Source organism: Choloepus didactylus, chromosome 1 (genome assembly GCF_015220235.1).
Source record: "Choloepus didactylus isolate mChoDid1 chromosome 1, mChoDid1.pri, whole genome shotgun sequence".
NCBI lineage: Eukaryota > Metazoa > Chordata > Mammalia > Pilosa > Megalonychidae > Choloepus > Choloepus didactylus.
In genome coordinates, this window is record NC_051307.1 from 218413170 (window position 1) to 218430910 (window position 17741).

Below are 17741 nucleotides of genomic sequence, written 5' to 3' on the forward strand. Positions count from 1 at the left end.
ATCTGTGACAGCAGGGACACTATATAATGTAATTGGATCTTTGAGCAGCCTGGCAGGAAGTTTAAAAAACAAAACAAGAAAAGAAGAGAAATGAAAAGAAAGGGAAAGGAAAGGCAGAAAATGCCCTCAATTCAACAACAAATGGGGAACTGCTGCAATTTTCATCTACCCATATAACCTGCTTTGGGATCACATCAGTACCCCAACCCTTTCCAAACCAAAAGGACTAAGTCAGAAGTGCATAAACATTTGTGGCTTTCATCATGGAATCTCATTTATGGTCCTTCCCCCAAGTCCTAAACAAATTTCAAACCTTTATCAAAATTGAGGCAAAATTTGTACATATTCTCTTTAAGATCCCAACCTTTTCATGAACTCACTCTGTTATCTTCTAAACTCTGGCCAAGATTTGAACTGTACAGATGTCAGAGTCCTTTTTTTTTTCCCTCTACCAAGGAATGTCTACAAAAATAATAACTGAAAAGGAATGCTTAACGCTACATTCTCTTTATCACAATTAGTTCACTATATGTAGGCCAGAACTAAAAGCCTGTGCTAAAAGGAAGTTAAAGTCTTACTCTAAAAACTCAGTGATATATTTTCGACTACACTTTGACCACATCCAGGGATTGGTGTAGAAGTTCAATGTTGGAGCCATGACATGCTGGGGACTCTTAGCTCCATCTTCTTTGCACTTATTGTTGTCATCATGAGGCATGTTAAACCTACGGCCAACAAGACAATGATGAAAATGTCAATAAACCACCAAGGGATCACATTGTGCATCTGTCTACAAGAAAAAATTTAACTGGTTACAGCATTGTGCAAAAGAACCTGCATGAGCAGAACAGAACATACTAGACAAATTAAAGAGGAAACATAATTATCATCTAATTTTATATAAAGCGCCTTTAAAGTATTTTTTAAAAAGGCATGGGTTGGGCCACTTTTGGTTTAAATGTACCTTTGGGACTTGCAGAAGCTCTGAATATGCTTTAGTTTTTGCTAGAATTCAGTAGTTAGAATTCCTAATAAGCTGTTAATGAAAGCCAGTTTATAGAGTCAAGAATTTGGCAGGTTATGGTAATGTGAATATAGAGTCATTCAAGTGTCAAAAATTGCAGCCAAAAGCCTTGTAATAAGAGGCTCACTATGGGTCTTGGCATCTCTACTTTTTTGGGTGAGGGTGACAAATGATATATCCACGCAGGTATATCATTATAAAGGTATGCAAAGTTTGTACACAATAAAACCCAATAAAGATCACTGCAAGCCTAAAAACCAGTGGCATGCCAATTCAACTGGCTTAACTCAGAGATGGCAAATACTTTCATGCTTCATGCCAACGTCAATTGATTGGTACTGGATTCCTGAAAAGCTGAGCACAAAAGGATTCTTAAACTAATCCAGGTTCCGCCTGAGAGAAGTCTGTGATGGATTGCCAATGTCCTCTTGGGCTTGGGAGGGAAAAGGGCAGCAGCTTTAACACGTACTTGCCATTCTTGGCTTAGCCAGAGGAAGCAAGGAAAGAAATAATAGGAAGCATTTCTCAATCTACAAACATCAGCTCTATGACCCACAAGCCATTCTCAGCTCAGCTAATTATCCACCGGGTGACCAGCTCAAGCTCAGAAGGGCTGTCCTCTTTGGACAACGGTCTCCAATCACAAAATTGACGCATGTGATTAATTTAGCATTCACGAAGGAATTCCCTTCCCTAGTTCATTTTGAATACAGAAATAAGTGAGTCAGACAGAAGTGTGTAGATTTGCTTCAATAAAAATAAAAGCTGGGACGAAATCCCATGACGTCTATTCCATTAACTTCTCTTGTGTTTTATTTTCTTTTACTTCAAAAACATTTAGGCACCTCACCAATTGCCGGTAATGATGGAAAAACTAAATCTGCTTTGGTTGAATTTAGTATTAATTGCTCTTAATGCTTAAGAGTCCATTTTCTTAAAAGAATGGGATTCCAGCTCCTTGCTGAGTAATCAATGTAATACCTACACCAACACACCCAACACAAGTAGAGCATTCAAATCTTAGCTATTTCTTTGTCACCCCATGGTGCAGAGGGGCTTGTAGGTATCCCCCAGTACCCTATGACTTGATAAAAATCAAGTTCATCTCATCATGTAAACAGAAAATTTATTTTCATTCAAATGTTGGGCATATTTTCTCATAGCAAGACTAGATAATAACAAATATTTATTGAGCAGTTGCTAAACAATAACACCAATTTTTTACTATTTGCAGTATAGCAGGTAGTATGCTAAATGCCTTAGATGCTTCATTTCACTTAATCACCAATTTAAGCCAATGAATAGTATTATTATTATCCACATTCTGCAGATGAGATAACTGAGCCTTATTCAGGTTTAATTTCTTGATAAAGGTGACATGGCTACTAAGGTGGGGTGTGGGGAATTTGCTTCAATCTGATTCCAAAACCTATTTGTTTACTAAGCTATATTCCCTCCCGTTACACAAGATGTAGAAGATTTGTCAGGAATACATTGTAAGGATTTCTGTATCCAGTAGAGACTCAATTATCTCCCATATTCTTCCTCTTAGATCTGTATGTCTTTGAAGCTGGTAAGGGAAGGAACAATCTGTTTTTTGAGCATCCAATTATGCTCAATAATTGAAATAAGATGAATTGCTTTATCCTCTCCTAACAGCTCTTGGGTTTTATATTATCATGAAGTCACGACTGTTAACACTTTCACATTTAATCTTAAAAAATTAATTAGAAAATCTGCTACAAAAGTACTGTTAGAAATTTTTTTAAAATAAGATTTTCACTTTCCTTTAAAAATGAACAAAGCTAACTATATGAGACAGCGCCCCTCAGAAAAAGAATTCATTAATGGGTTAAGAATATACTTGTTTAATCTAGTAACTCATATCATTCACCTATTATTTCCTTGTTTACCTCCTGACTCTTTTGAGATGGAATGTGTAAGTATTATTCCCATCCTATAGGTGGTGAAAGACAGCACACATTGTTGGGAGGTGGACTTGCCACAAGTCAAGGCAGATGTACAAAATTTCAGTCCAGAACTTGGGTGTCTGCCTCTCTAGCTCAGAGCCTTTTGATAAGATGATAAAGTCTCATATGCTGGTACCCAACATCAGCTACAATACTTTGTGAAAATTGTTTTTTATCTCTAAGCTACCGGGAAACAATAACCACCTTATGGAGTTGTTATGAAGATTAAAAGAGATAATGTAAATGAAAGCTCCTAGGACAAAGCCAACTATATGGTTTTTAATTGGAGGAGTTGTTTGTTAATTGTGCTTTGATGCTTCTCTATAGATGAATATATTCGCTTTCTGCAGCTGAAAGTCTCACTTTCCGTAAAATGTCAACTTTATAAATTGGCTAGCTAAAAGAGGAGTTTACAAGCTCCAGTGGGAAGGTAATTGACAGAAAATTAATTATATTTCTTTATATAGTGTACTTGTCTTAACCAAATATGGAGGGAAATGTTAATCTGTTGCTCATACAGGCTCTCTACCCATTGAATATATTCCTAACTCTTTAACTTTTCTCATTCCATTCCCAGAGACAGGAATGGCTGTTTCTTCTTCATGGTCAAATCTCACTTCCTATTTAAAGTTCTAAAGGAACTTATTAGATTATATGCAAAACAAACATACAAAAAATCCCCCAGAGCCTATGTTCAAATAAGTTTTGGAAGCACTGGGTTAAACAAAATCAAGCATTTTCTGTCAATGCAGGACTTGTCAGAGACTTTATATGATTGAGCAGGGATAGCTATGAAACACTTTTTAAAATCATTTGACTACAACACATTTTTCACAGACCATTCTCTTGGAATTACTGTTAGACCCCTCATGCTTTGGGAAATGCTGGCTGGACCAGTAGTTTTCAAATTGAATTGCAAGGAGTCCTTGAGTTCTCTGAAGGTGCCTTAGAAAACAAAAGGGTAGAGAAAATGCTCTGGAGTAAGACTCTGGGCTACCAGGACTGCTTAACTGAAAGATGTGTCTTTTGTGTTCTAAATATTGGGCATCTGCACACTATTTCCTTTGGGACAAAGGCTTGTACTCTTAAAATATGTTTGAAAGGTACTCTCCTATATATACCTGTTATATGTTAAACTGAACTGGAGATATCTGTATGGATGCATCTGACTCTATGGCTAGCACAGAATACTATAATAAGGTAAGTGAAACAAATTTGCTGAATGAAAAGATTTCTTAATAAGTTAAGCTCTACATAAAGTTAACAACTGACTCTCAGACTGACATAAACTATATTATATTAATGATAAAGTTTGAGGAAATTATTCCAAAAAGATATAGTAATCATTTCCAGGAAGTAATTTAATCATTCTAGGAAGAAACTAATGCAAATCAAAAATGAGAATAATTTCTACTAAATTTACATCATTTCACCCCATGCTATAACCATGCTCTGGCTCTGAAGAACAAAAGAGAAAAGTCAATTTCATAATGAAATTTCTGAAGTCAAAGCAATGTCTCCCCATTAGCTTCACAGCTCTTCAACCCTGCAAAATCTGCTGTGACTCAAGAAATATCATATACCCTCTAAAATTAAGTAACTGCTCTTTGATGCAAAGAAATTTTGGGTCACACTGAAGTCACTGAAAATATTGAAAGGAAAACGTACACATGGCCCAGCTCGTGGGCTATCGTAAAAGCTGTACTCAATCCACTATCTTCACTAATGGAACAGCTTCTAATGGGATCACAAATGGTTCCCAGTTCAGCAAGACCTAGTAGAAGAAAAGAAACAAAGATTTACTTTAAAAAGCAATTGTGGCTTGGAATAAAAACACACGGGAAACTGTTTTAGCCGTAAAGGGTGCATAGAGTGGACTCACCTAAGGTATCACATTTCTCCTGAGCTCTGCAGATATCCTGCCTGAAAGCAAAACAGACTTAGGGCCTTGATGACACCAGAGAGGAAATGTCAATACCAACATTAGCATCTGCTAGGCATTCACAACAATACATATTTTAGGAAGGGGGTTACAAAAGCAAACTAATAAGGCCAGGGTTTTAAGTTCAAAAAAAGTTGTGGAATTGCAAATTTAAGGACTAAAAACTACTTGAAGAGATGTTCTGCCACAGGGGTTGTCACAGGGCAAGTAAGTGGGCTATCTTATTCAGAAGACTCTTCAGCCATGACTTTTCCTAATACCCTTGAGTAAATGGTTCTAGTTTCTTAACACTCTTTGAGAAAATTCCTGAGAAGGCTCTAAAATTTCTTTCAGTTAATCTCCACTTAAGAGGAACCACTGGTGAGCACATTGGAAGTGACAGACTGGAAGCACAACAAGGACAGCATTATTTCTTTGCTGTCTGACACAATGAATCAAAACATTTTTAGCTAGTTGCTGCCATTTAAAAAGTAGGAGATTTTACTCTGTAAAAAAATCCACATTCCTGGCAAAATCACAAAAGGTGACAACCCTGCACTCAGATCACACATGGCAACTACCTGCTAACTCTGAATAGCAGCTGCCACCTCTACAAATATAGGGCATGCACCTTCAGGCCTACATAACATATTCATCATCTACCTGGGGCCTACAGGTTAGTGGTTCTTAGCTAGAGGTGATTCTGCTCTGGAGGCTTTGGGCAATGTCTGGAGATAGAGTTGGTTATCACAATCTAAAGGAGGCAAGTGCTAATATTATGACTGGGTAGGCTGCTAAGCATCCTACAATGAACAAGGCCATCCCCAACAACAAAGAATTAGCCAAGCCAAAATTTCAACAGTGTGAAGGTTGAGAAACCCTACTCTAGAAGATAGCTACCAGAATGTAGGAGCTCAACCCATCCTCAACCCATCAACATGACCAGAGACAGATTTGAGGAATCAGAAATCCACATACCTTGTTACAAGGACAGCGGTATCATGCTGGATTCCACCTGGGGAATTCTTCGAATGCTGCCACTGGCAAAAGTTTTTTAATGTTGTCTGGGCATTAAAAGATATAGAAGGTCCTTCCTAAATACAGAAAAGAATTAGAGTTTGTTGGTTGTACCAACACCAATGAGATATGCCATTTCAGATTCATATAGAAGAAAGAAGAAAAAAACTTTATTACCTGTTCATTATGAATCACAACTAAGTTCACAATAACAATATTAATAAAATTTCCAATACTTGGGTCTTTATAGATAGAGGCTACCTGCAACCGAGATAAATTTTTCAAAGTTAATTGTGAACTCTGTGCAATCAATAAGCAATTCACTTCTTATGTTGGGCTCTGCGTCTTTTCACATTTCATGCAACATATGCATTTCGTAGTTTTGAATTTGCATTCATTCAACAAACATTCATTTAAAGTGTCTTTGTAAAATTCACGGATGGCAGTTTTTAGGTTTTATGTTTTAATTCCAAGCTGCTTTCCTCTGAAATTGCACTGCAACATGACTTAACACCTCTCTGTACCATAACACTGGACATTAATTTTCAATCAAGCTCCTTCCTCCCATTTGAAGGCCCAGATGGCCAATTTATGAAATGTCACATTAACCCCTTGTTTGCTAGTACTGCTCTTCTTTATGTTTAGCACACATTTGCAACCTCAACAACCTGGTACTCAGGATTTTTTTCCTCCGCATTGTCATTATTTTTAATACCTAAAAATTCACTGTGAACTAGATCCTATGCTGAAAACTGCATGTGCATTTGCATTTAATCCCCATAGCAAAACTCTGGGTTAGGTACTATTATAATTTCTGCTCAACAAATGAGGAAACTAAGGCTCAGAGAAATTAAGAAACGTGTCCAAAGCTGCACAGCTGGTGAGTAGCAGAGCCAGAACTAGACCTAGGTCAGTCTGACCCAGGGTGCATGTTTGTAACTCAAATTCGTATGATGGCTCTGGATTTATGGAGTAGAGATGGGGCTGGGTCTGTGAAAGGCCTGATTAGGATTTCCTTTTCCTCCTCCTGGACATGAGTGGGCCAGGCACATGGGAGGGAGCATGGAGGGTGGGGTGAGGGGAATGGGATGAGGAATGGTTGGCAGCAGTGCAGGAAGAGATAAGGAGAACCACCAGCCTGGGGAGGGAAGAAGAAACCCTAAAGCAAAGTTCCCAAACCTGGTTGCTTTCCATATTCATCTGGGGAATTTATTAAAAGCAGGTTCCCATTCAAATAAATTAGGGTCAACCAATAAAAAGGAATGTTATGCTGAGGCTACAATGAGAAAGGGTAGATCGATATGGGCTGCTATACAACAATCACCAATATTTTCAGAAAACAGCAATGTGTAAAACAGTGTATGAGAATGCTCCATTTGTGTTTGAGAAAGTGTTGTTTATGCATACGTGTTTGCTAAAGAAATGTCCTGAGCTGCAAAATCCAATACAGCAGTACCTCGCCACTGTGGCTACTGAGCACTTAAAAGTGTGACTGGTCCAAACTGAGACATGCTGTGAAACACATACTGGGTTTTTAAGACTTTAGTATGAACATAAAAAAAATAAAATAACTCAATAATTTTTATATTGATTACATGTTGAAATTACAATATTTTGGATATAAAATAAATTATTAAGATTAATTTTTACCTGTTTTTCTTTTCTTTTTCTCATGTGGTTACTAGAAAACTTAAAATTACATATGTGGCTTGCATATTTCTATTGGGTAGTGCTGGGTAGAAACACGGTCACAAAGATTTTTCACTTATTTCCTTACTGTGATTTATAACATATATACAGAAAGGTAATAACTTTCAAAGTATGATTTAACATGTAGTTATATAGGTAATTTCAAAGAATGTTATGGGTTACAGTTTCAGTTATTTCCTTATGGCCAAAGTGTTTAACAGTGGTTGCCCATGGGAAGCGGCCTAGGAGCCTATATAAGGAAGGATACTTTTTTTTCATCATTCTTTGGTTTGGTTTGATTTTTTAAAAAATCATGCAAATTTATTGTGTTTTCAATTTAAAGTGAGAGTAGAAAAGTAGAATGAGAAGCTCCTAGGCCTCACCCCAGGTTTTCTTCATGAGAATCCTGAGGAATGGGATAGAAGCAGATATCTGCATTTTAAAAGGTTCCATCAGAGATTCTGATTCACAACCAGGATCTAAAAGTATTACTGAAGACCCACCCCTGGCTGTGCAAAATTCCCAGGTCAGACAAAGGTCACTGGCTTTGGGAACTGGACAAGCTAAAGGCTGTGTCTAAGCTGCTTACTAGCTTTACACGACTGTGGGCAGATAACCTAAGTCCTCTGAGGCTCAGTTTTCTCATCTATAAACTGGGGATAATGATCCTACCTAGCAGGGTTACCAGGCGGATTAGAAATTACGCCTTTAAAGTAAGACGCACATTGTATAACACAGAATAAGCACTCAATAGTGACAGCCATGTTGTCATTACAAAAAGCAACCAATGAATGATCTGACGTTCTCTTCAGCCACTTGCCCGAACTGGGTGCAATGCTGGCCGAACAATTCTCCAGAGTACTGGGTGGAAACCTATCCCCAAATGGCACAATTAGAGACCTAAAAAATCACCTTCTTTTGAATGTACTTACAATTGACATTAAAGTTAGAATATAGTGTTGAAGGTTTGCTCCATGGTATGTAACCATTCTGTTGTCTGCCACCACCATCACTTCTACAAATCGTTGAAAGGATAAAAAACGCTTTGTCCTTCTGTGGGTCCTCTTTTCCCTCGTGCTGTCCGTCTTGTTACCATAGGCAGAAAAAGCTTTTGTGGCTAAGCTGCTTTTTAATACTGCTACATCATCTGCTAGGTTGTTCCTTCCGCCCCATTTTCTTGTTCTGGTTTTCCTCTTGTCCTTACTGTGACTATTTGTGTGCTCTGTAACAAATCAGATGGTGCATATTATATTTCAAGTCACGTCTATTTCATAATAAGAATTTAATTTGACACAATTTAAAGCGGTGATCTCGGAGTCAAGTTACATAGAAAATAAAGTCCTACACACTGTGGACTCTACAGGTGAAATTCAATCTTCACGCTCATCTAAATGACTAAGGACTTGAAATTAGCTTTCCTGGGAAGCTTCCATAAATGCTCACTTAAAGGTATTAGAAAATTGGGCAAGTGTAAGGGAAATAATTACATATGATTCTTTTCATTTGGTAACAAAAGCCTTGCTAGGATTTAAGCAGTTTCCACTCTCACTGTTATTTTCCAGAGCTATAGTAAGTGCCTATAAAACACAGCTACAGTCTAAAGAACGAAAAAGGAGATGTTTTACATATACCACTTTTCATATTCAACGAGATACAGTATTAAGGTATGAAAAGACTATACAAATGAACTACAGAAAATGAACAACACAGTACTCGATTACCTTAGTAGATCATTGGAATACTTCAAATATAAGGGTAGAATCACTGCTAAATAGAGCTAGATTTTAATTAACTTATTTCAAGGCTCAGTTAAGGAAGTAGACTAAACTCAGAGTGTAATGGGCATGCAGTTAGGACCATGATTTATAACGCCATGATTCAAAACCACTTATTTCCAACTCTTGCCTAGGCTTCGTGGGTTGTACACAATCTTGGGGCTCACAGCGTGGTCCCTGGGCCAGAAGCATTGGCAACACCTGGGAGCCTGTCAGAAATCCAGACTCTCAGGCCTCTCCCCAGACCTGATGAATCAGATCTGTACTTTTCTAACAAGTTTTCCAGGTGATTCTTATTCAGGTTAAAATTTTGAGACACAGTAGTCCAGAATTTGGCTTAAAGCTTGTATTGCAGTGAAAAAATTCCATTTCCATATAATCAACCTCATAATAAACCCATAATAAAAAAATAAAAGTGGCTGCCAAAATATGCTTTGAGTAAAAACACAATTTAATAGGTTATCTTGCCTATCAGCTTTTTTTCTGTTGATTTAAAAAAATTTTTTTAATTCAATTTTATTGAGATATATTCACATACCACACAGTCATACAAAGCGTATATTCAATTGCTCACAGTACCTTCATACAGTTGTGCGTTCATCACCAAAATTAATTATTGAACATTCTCATTACCACACACAAAAAAATAATAAGAATAAAAAATAAAGTGAAAAAGAACAATTAAAGTAAAAAAGAACACTGGGTGTCTACCTATCAGCTTTAAACGTGCTTTAGAGCTTTAATGCCACTAGCTGGTAGTCGAAATTAGGCAACAGAATCTTACAACTAAGGAGTATGCTTACCTAAGACACAGGAACAGAATTTATTACACCAAACCAAACCAAACCAATAAAATAAAGCTAAATTTAAGTGGTTTCATATCTGAAGGCCCAAATATTTGACCACTATTACCAATATCTAAATCAATTTAGGCCAGGATGTGCATTTTGCTTGAGTTTTAGCAATTGTAAAAATAGTGAAGTCAGTCCAAACTGTCAAATAAGTTCATTGTAGGCCAGCTACAGATAACATGATTAGCCCAAAGCTGGTACATAGTAGGATCAATGTGAGCTTCTTTTTCTCGTAGCCTCTCTTTCAAGCATATTCATACACGTAAACCTATGCCTTATAGGCATTTAGATATTCATTCAATTTTTTAAATCAAGTGATTATAAAATAGATACTAATAAAAAACCTACCATATACTAGGCATTGAGCATGTCTCTTTTATGTATGTTATCCCAATTATTACTCTCCAACTAAGAAAATTACCCCCATTTAACAGATGAGGAAAATAAGTCTCAAAGAGGTTGGGAAACTTGTCCAAAGTCACACAACAGGGAGTGGGGACACAAAGAATCAGGTGCGGATTTGATCAACACCCTAAACAGTGCTCTTCCTCTTAGGCAAGACTTCTCAAGAGCCTGGGATGAAATGGACCTGTGGTTTGCCTGGTAAGTTTCCAAACTGCATCTGAATTGGGTAAAAGCCAGTGCCTGGTGGATATTTTCAAGAGCCTTGCTTTTCACAACAGGTATATGTAAGCCAAATTGTTGAAAATTCAATCTTTTTTTTTAGTGCATTAAGAAAATGTCATTTAGTCCATGAAAATAATCTTTGCTAATGTCTTCTGAAAATATTTTGATTTAATTTATTACATCAGAAAGGTTTTTAAGGTTTTTAAAGTTTTGAAGCCTCTCATTTCTATTCTCTATTTCATTCATTTCTGCTCTAATATTTATCATTTCTGCTTGCTTTCAGTTTAATTTGTTCTTTATTTTCCAGTATCGTACGGTGGAAGATTAGGTTATTGACTTAAGAGCATTCTTTCTTAACATAGGTATTTACCGCTATAAATTTCCCCTTAAACACTGCTTTACCCGCATCCCATAAGTTTTGGTATGTTGTATCTTCATTTTCTTTTATCTCAAAATATTTATTGATTTCCCTTTTGATTTCTCCTTTGATCCACTGGTTATTTAGAAGTGTAATAAATTTCCACATATTTATGAGTTTTCCCAGTTTTTCCTGTTGGTATCAGAAAAGTGAAAGAAGTCACAAAAGGCCACATATATCATTCTATTCATATGAAATGTCCAGAATAGGGAAATCTATATATAGAGAAAATTCAAAGTACCTGCTTAGGGCTGAGAGTATAAAGGGATTGGGCGGGGGGAAAGGCTAAAGCATACAGGGTTTCTTTTCAAGGTGGTGAAGATGTTCTAAAACTGTGGTGATGTCTTCACGTATCTGTGAATATACTACAAACCATTCAATTGTACACTTGAAAAGGTTGAATAGTATGATAGGTGAATTATATATCAATACAACCATTTAAAGATGAAAATATGCCATTTAATTTGTGAAAAGTAAATAATCTTTACTTCCTGTCTTCTGTAAATATTTTTATTTAATTTATTGCATTTACTTGGAGAAAAGTACACCTGCAGTGAGAAAATCATTCGGGAAATGCTGCGTAGAATTCCTTCTTCATAACTACTAAGGGGGAAAAAACGTACCCTCAGAATCATTAGAAGGGACTTGGGCACAGAAAAACCTGAGGATGAAGCCAGGCATTAATTGAAAACATTAAAAAATTAAATGGAAAGTTAAAAAAAATTTTCAAAAAATTGAAAAAATTAAGGCATTAGTCATGAAAAGACTCAAATATCTAACAGAACAACCCATGGAAATTCTGATATACCTGGAAGACATTTCAATCACAAGAAATCTGTATATTGAAGAAATAATTCAACACACTTTACGTGGCACAAAAGCACAGGAAACAAATTGCTTCTTCAGAATCAAAAGCAACTTTTCTAATACACAATACTTCTCAGTTTTGTACCCATCTTATCTTTTCTGCTAAGTTAGAATCATATTTATCAACCTAATTAGCCCAACTAATTTTTAGTGCATAAACCACTTCAGCAAGCGTTTTTGAATTTACAATTAAAAATAGCATGAGCTTCATAGATTCCAATATTCATAAAGACTATAATGCATGAAAATTTTTACTGAGAATCAAACAACAGACATCATAACTTATATACCCACTCAACTCACTTACCTTTAACGGAAATTGTATGAACAAAGAATGACTTCCACCACGAGAATACACACTGTTAGGGTAAAAGAAAAATCATCCACATTTCTCTTTGGTGACCTTTTAGCATAACGGATTCAAGGCTAGTGTTTCAAGAATTTGCATTGTCACTTTGCTAATAGTTTCATGAAAATGGGCTACATAATGAACACAGAGTACAAACGGTCTATGCATTCTTGCTCTTTCCTTCTCTAGAAATAGCTCCACATTTATTTCTTAACAATATTTTTAATGAGCTCAATTTACATACCATAAAATGTACTCTTTTAAAATGTACAATTCATTGATTTTTAATACATTCACAGAGTTGTACAACCATCACCAACATCTAATTTTAGAATATTTTCATCACCTCCAAAAGAAATTACATATCCATTTAGCAGTCACTCGCAATTTCCCTCTCCTGCCAACCTCTGGCAACAACTGATCTGTGTTTTCCATCTATGGATTTGCCTTTTCTGGCATTTCATAGAAATGGAATCATACAATATATAGCCTTGTGTGTCTGGCTTCTTCCACTTAGCATAATGTTTCCAAGGTCCATCCATGTTGTAGCCTGTACCACTACTTCATTCATTTTATAGCCAAATACTATTCTGTTGTATGGGTACACCACATTTTGTTTGTCCATTTATCAGCTGATAGACATCAGGGTTATTTCTACTTTGGGGCTCTTATGAGTAATGCTGATAAGGTACATTCATGTACAAGGTTTTGTGGGGACATATGTTTTCATTTCTCTTGATTATATACCTAGGAGTAGAACTGCTGGGTCATATTGTAATTCTGTATTTAACATTTTGAAGAACTGCCAAACTGTTTCCAAAGTGGTGACACCATTTTCTTGCTTCTCTTAAAGTTCAGATATGGCATGCAGAAATAGGAAGCAGTTTTTCTCGTGGTTCTCCTTTCGAATTTCTCAAAAATAAATCATCTTTACTTGATTAAATAGCTTATGAGCAACCTGGCCTAGTTCCAATCCTAAAATACCATGTTGATATCTCCAAGATAAAATGCACGTTTGCATTCAGAGAATGCAAATTTTACAATTTGAATCTGCACATGGGCCTGTAAACACACTTAGGCATGTTAGAAAGCTCTAACTGGTGGTGCATGCTTCCTAAGGACACCTCACAGGCACTACAGTCTTAACATTTTATTCTAAGAACCAAGCATATGTTGGCTTTTACAAGTGTTTTGGTCTTAATGACTACAAAGGTGACATGGTGATGCTTACACCACTACAAATAGCCAGTGTTCTAAGAGCTTGGGCTTTGAAGCAAGCAAGATCTGATTCAGGTCCCATCCGACATTGGGCAATCAAACAACTTGGGCTCACTGTTTTCCCACATATAAAGCTGAGGTCAGAGCAGTGCCTATTTGAGGAATAATTGGCGATCAAGCACGTGAAGTGCTAGCACAAGACCTAGCACATAGAAAGGAACCAATAAATATTGTGGTAGTGGTGGTGCTTACTATTATTATTATTTTACTATCTTTACCAGTCATAAAGTCACAAAAAAGTAAGTTAGAACTGAAAGGAACCATTTAAGGGAGAGTGACTGATATTAAAAACAATTCCCTGGCTTACAATAACTATTTCAAAAACATAAGCTCTTTATACTAGTAAATAGGGCAAACAGTGTGCCTGATCTTGTGTCTGAAACCCAATCTTAGGATATTGTGAAAAGAGTGGTAACTACAAAGCTGGACATTCTAAAGCCTGGCCTTCAATCTGCCACTTAACCATCGAAGGATCTTTTCTGAGTCATTTCTTTGAGCTTCAGTTTTGCTATCTATTAAACGGGCATATAAATACCTGCTTCCGTCTTAAGGCTATGTGAGACTTAAACAAGAAAGCATATATACAAAACTCCTTGTAAACTATACATTGACTTTAACAATCACTTCTTAAGTTTCTGTTTTGTGCTAAATACTGGGCTAGGTGAGATGAAATAAACAACAATGACAACAACAAAACAAGAATAAGAGTTGGGCCCAATCCTTAAAAAGAAAGTACAATAAAAATTTAAGCTGATATCATTATTAAAAGATATCACAGCCAAAACCTTTAACAACATTTGCTTATCTATCAGTAAAACTATTTTAAATGAGCTTCACTTCACAATGCAATGCAATAAAATGCTCATTATATTATTAAATAACTGGAATTATTAAAAAAAAACAAAAACAAACAGGCCTTGTTATTCAGCTGTACTAATCCAAGTATTTCACACCTACTGGGCTTGGGCTGAGGAGATTTGGATGAATGTTAACATTAACAGCTGGGAAGTTAATTATTGCTCTCTATTTTCATAAGGTTTATCACAATTTAACTGAATTTCCTTAAGGCACTGAACCACCTTGTGACCTCGTGGTCTCAGTGGGCAGAGGAATCACAACACAGGCCCAAAGGAAGGAGTTAAGAGCAAGGCTTGAAGGAAGTTCCTCTTCTGCTCCACGGGAGCTGACCCCGAGGAGAGCCAAGCAGGAATCCTTAGTGGATCCCACTGGATTCAGGAATTGGCCCAACCCTGGTTTGCATTTTTGTTCTACCACCACCCTAAACTGCCCCTTCTGGGGATACTTACCATCTCAAAGCCTCAGTTTCCTCACCTGTAAAATTAAGATAAAACAACGCACACCTCGAGGAGTTACTGGGAGGATTAAAAGTGATGATACATAAAATGCCCTTAGCACACTGCCTGGCACACAGGAAGGATTCATGAAATATTTAACATGATAATAATTATCAGCTATTGTTGTTTTACTAGTAGTCTACAATATATCCCCTCTTTATAAATTAGTATATTGGCATTAGAGTTTCTCCAACAGAACAATCTATTTTAGAAGGAATCTTCACCCTCTCTTGCTTTGCTTTACATAATTATTGAAAAAACATTTCCTTTTATCTCCCCTCTCCCTCTCACCCCCCTCCATGGACACAGGAGTTAGTTGTTCTACAGTCTTGATGGTTATCATTTTGTCTGTATGTGATTTTATAAAATAAATCTGGGTTTTATATGAATGCATTTTAAATTAATTACTTTATTAAAAACTGGTTTTTAATATACAAAAGCAACTACTACTGAGCACCCGTGTGCCAGGCCCAGTGTTAAATGCATAGTGGGCTTGATCTCACTGGATCAACCCTTTGAGGCCAGGGCCACTGTTATCCCCACATTACAGATGAAGAGACTGAGGCCCTGAGAGGTTGCATAGCCTGTTGAAGACCCCACAGCTAGTAAGTAGCAAAACAGGGAATAGACCCCAAAGCTCCTGCTTTCAGACACTTTGTATCCAAACGACACTTTCTAATCTTCCCCAAGATCCATTTTATTTTCCTTTTTCACATGAAAGAGAGAACCTGAGCATATCTCCAACTAATCACAGAATTGGGGGAAAAAAACATTCTCTATTTCCTAGCATGGCTTAACCTTGACCCTAAGATGTCATGTTCGCTGGTAGGGTTTTCTATCTGCTAGGGGTGGAAAATCGGCTAAACAGTACAAGCATCATCATCATCACAGTTTGCTAAATGGAAGGAGCTTGGGAAGCTGAAGGCCACCAACAGATCTTCCTTCCTCCCCCATCCCTCCCACCAGCACTGAATGGCACCTTTCTCAGCCTGAAAAGGCGGCAAAATAACAGCTGATAGGTAGATGGTAGATAGATAGTAGATGATAATGAGATAGCAATAGATAATAATGGATAGCTAAATGAATGAATGAACTGAATTGCTATAGGACAGTGGTCCTTAAAGTGTATCTGGGAACTTGTTGGAAAATCAGATCCTCAGGTTCCAGCCAAGAACTTGTGAATCGGAAACCCTAGAGATCTGTATTTTTAACAAGCCCTACAGGTGATTCTGAAGACTACTGTTTGAGAACTGCCCTACCATATGGCTCTGTATTCAATGACTACTTTCCCCACACTTTTCCTTTCAAAATCTTAATTATCCAAGGATCACTTCAACATAACAGGAATGCATTTATTACATATCAAGCTGAAATTGCCAAAGAGCATCCTTACTGGGAGCATGGCCTAATAGTTTAGAGTCAAATCCCCATTATAGCCTGTACCAGCTGTGGACAAGTTACTGAACCACAGGAACTTCCACCTCCTCATTCTTAAAGAGGAAATAGGAGTATTTACCTCATGGAGGTATAAAGTGGAGACTAAATGAACTGTTGTTGCAGTACTGAGCCCAGCACTCTACTGAGCATGGAGGAGCAGCTCAATCATAGTAGCTATTATTATGATGACTGGACTGGATGATTTCTTAAGAAGCAATCCTCTTACAAATTCATGCATTCATTCTTTATTGCCATTTTTATTGAGCACCCACTAAGTGTCAGACACTGAGCTGGGAGCAATGAGACATCTCATCCTTCGGGTCTAGCATAACCACCTCAGACAAACCTCCTTGGGAACCAGTTTGAAGTACCGCACCCCAGTTATACTGTGGCATCACCTTCTTTCTTTGTGATCCCCACAGGTTTGTTCACCTATGCCCAGAACAATGCCTGGTATATTGTGCACACTAAATAAAGATCTGTGGAAGGAAGAAAGAAATGAGGGAAGGAGGGAGGGAGGGAAGAAGGAAGGAGGGAAGGAAAAGAGGGAGGGAGGGAGGGAAGGAGGGAGGAAGTGAAGGAATAAAAGGCAGGCCTTAGTTCCTGCCCCAGTGAACTTCCAGTCTAGATTAACAACACAGGCTGAGAGATACGGAGAAGACATAGTCTGGGATGTAATTAGATGTAAATGCAGCGAACACGTCCACCTCCAACTGCTTCCAGTAGCTGAGAACCTACATAGAGCAAAAAGTGGAAGCCCTGCAGTTTTCTGGCCCTCTTTATTTTAGTCAGATCTAAACTGTGCACTAATTGAGAATATTCAGACAGCTACTTAATGAAGACTCAGACAGGGACTCAGTAGTGTTAACAAGAGAAACAAAGTCGACTGGGATCAGAGGAAGAGGGATAAACAAGGACAATGTGCCAAAATAGATAAACCAAAAATTCAAAACAACCATAAAACCAGTGAATGTTCCAAAATAAAGAATGATACAAAAACTGGGTGGGGAAGGAGTATGGGGGATTGTTCTGTGTGTATCATGCCCTGAAAGTTCACCAAGGTTCAATTATTTATTTTAAAGGGTCCTCAATTCCCAGCTTTAAAAACAACAGTAGACTCTGGCCACTTGCTAGGATTATATTCCCAAACCCATCTCTGTGGA

The 17741-nt window shown here is 37.3% G+C and overlaps 1 protein-coding gene across 5 annotated transcripts in view; it reads right to left on the minus strand.

The window, feature by feature from the left end:
- The window catches only part of ADAMTS9 (ADAM metallopeptidase with thrombospondin type 1 motif 9), a 158972-nt gene that overhangs the window by 120223 nt on the left and 21008 nt on the right, over positions 1-17741 (minus strand). For all 5 annotated transcript variants that reach the window (XM_037799815.1, XM_037799806.1, XM_037799799.1 and 2 more), the window contains exons 4-9: positions 8554-8843; positions 6110-6193; positions 5894-6009; positions 4877-4917; positions 4663-4768; positions 579-725 (exon numbers count right to left, since the gene is read on the minus strand). In XM_037799815.1, the coding sequence (XP_037655743.1) occupies positions 579-725; positions 4663-4768; positions 4877-4917; positions 5894-6009; positions 6110-6193; positions 8554-8843 (784 nt within the window). The remainder of the gene's footprint in view (positions 1-578; positions 726-4662; positions 4769-4876; positions 4918-5893; positions 6010-6109; positions 6194-8553; positions 8844-17741) is intronic.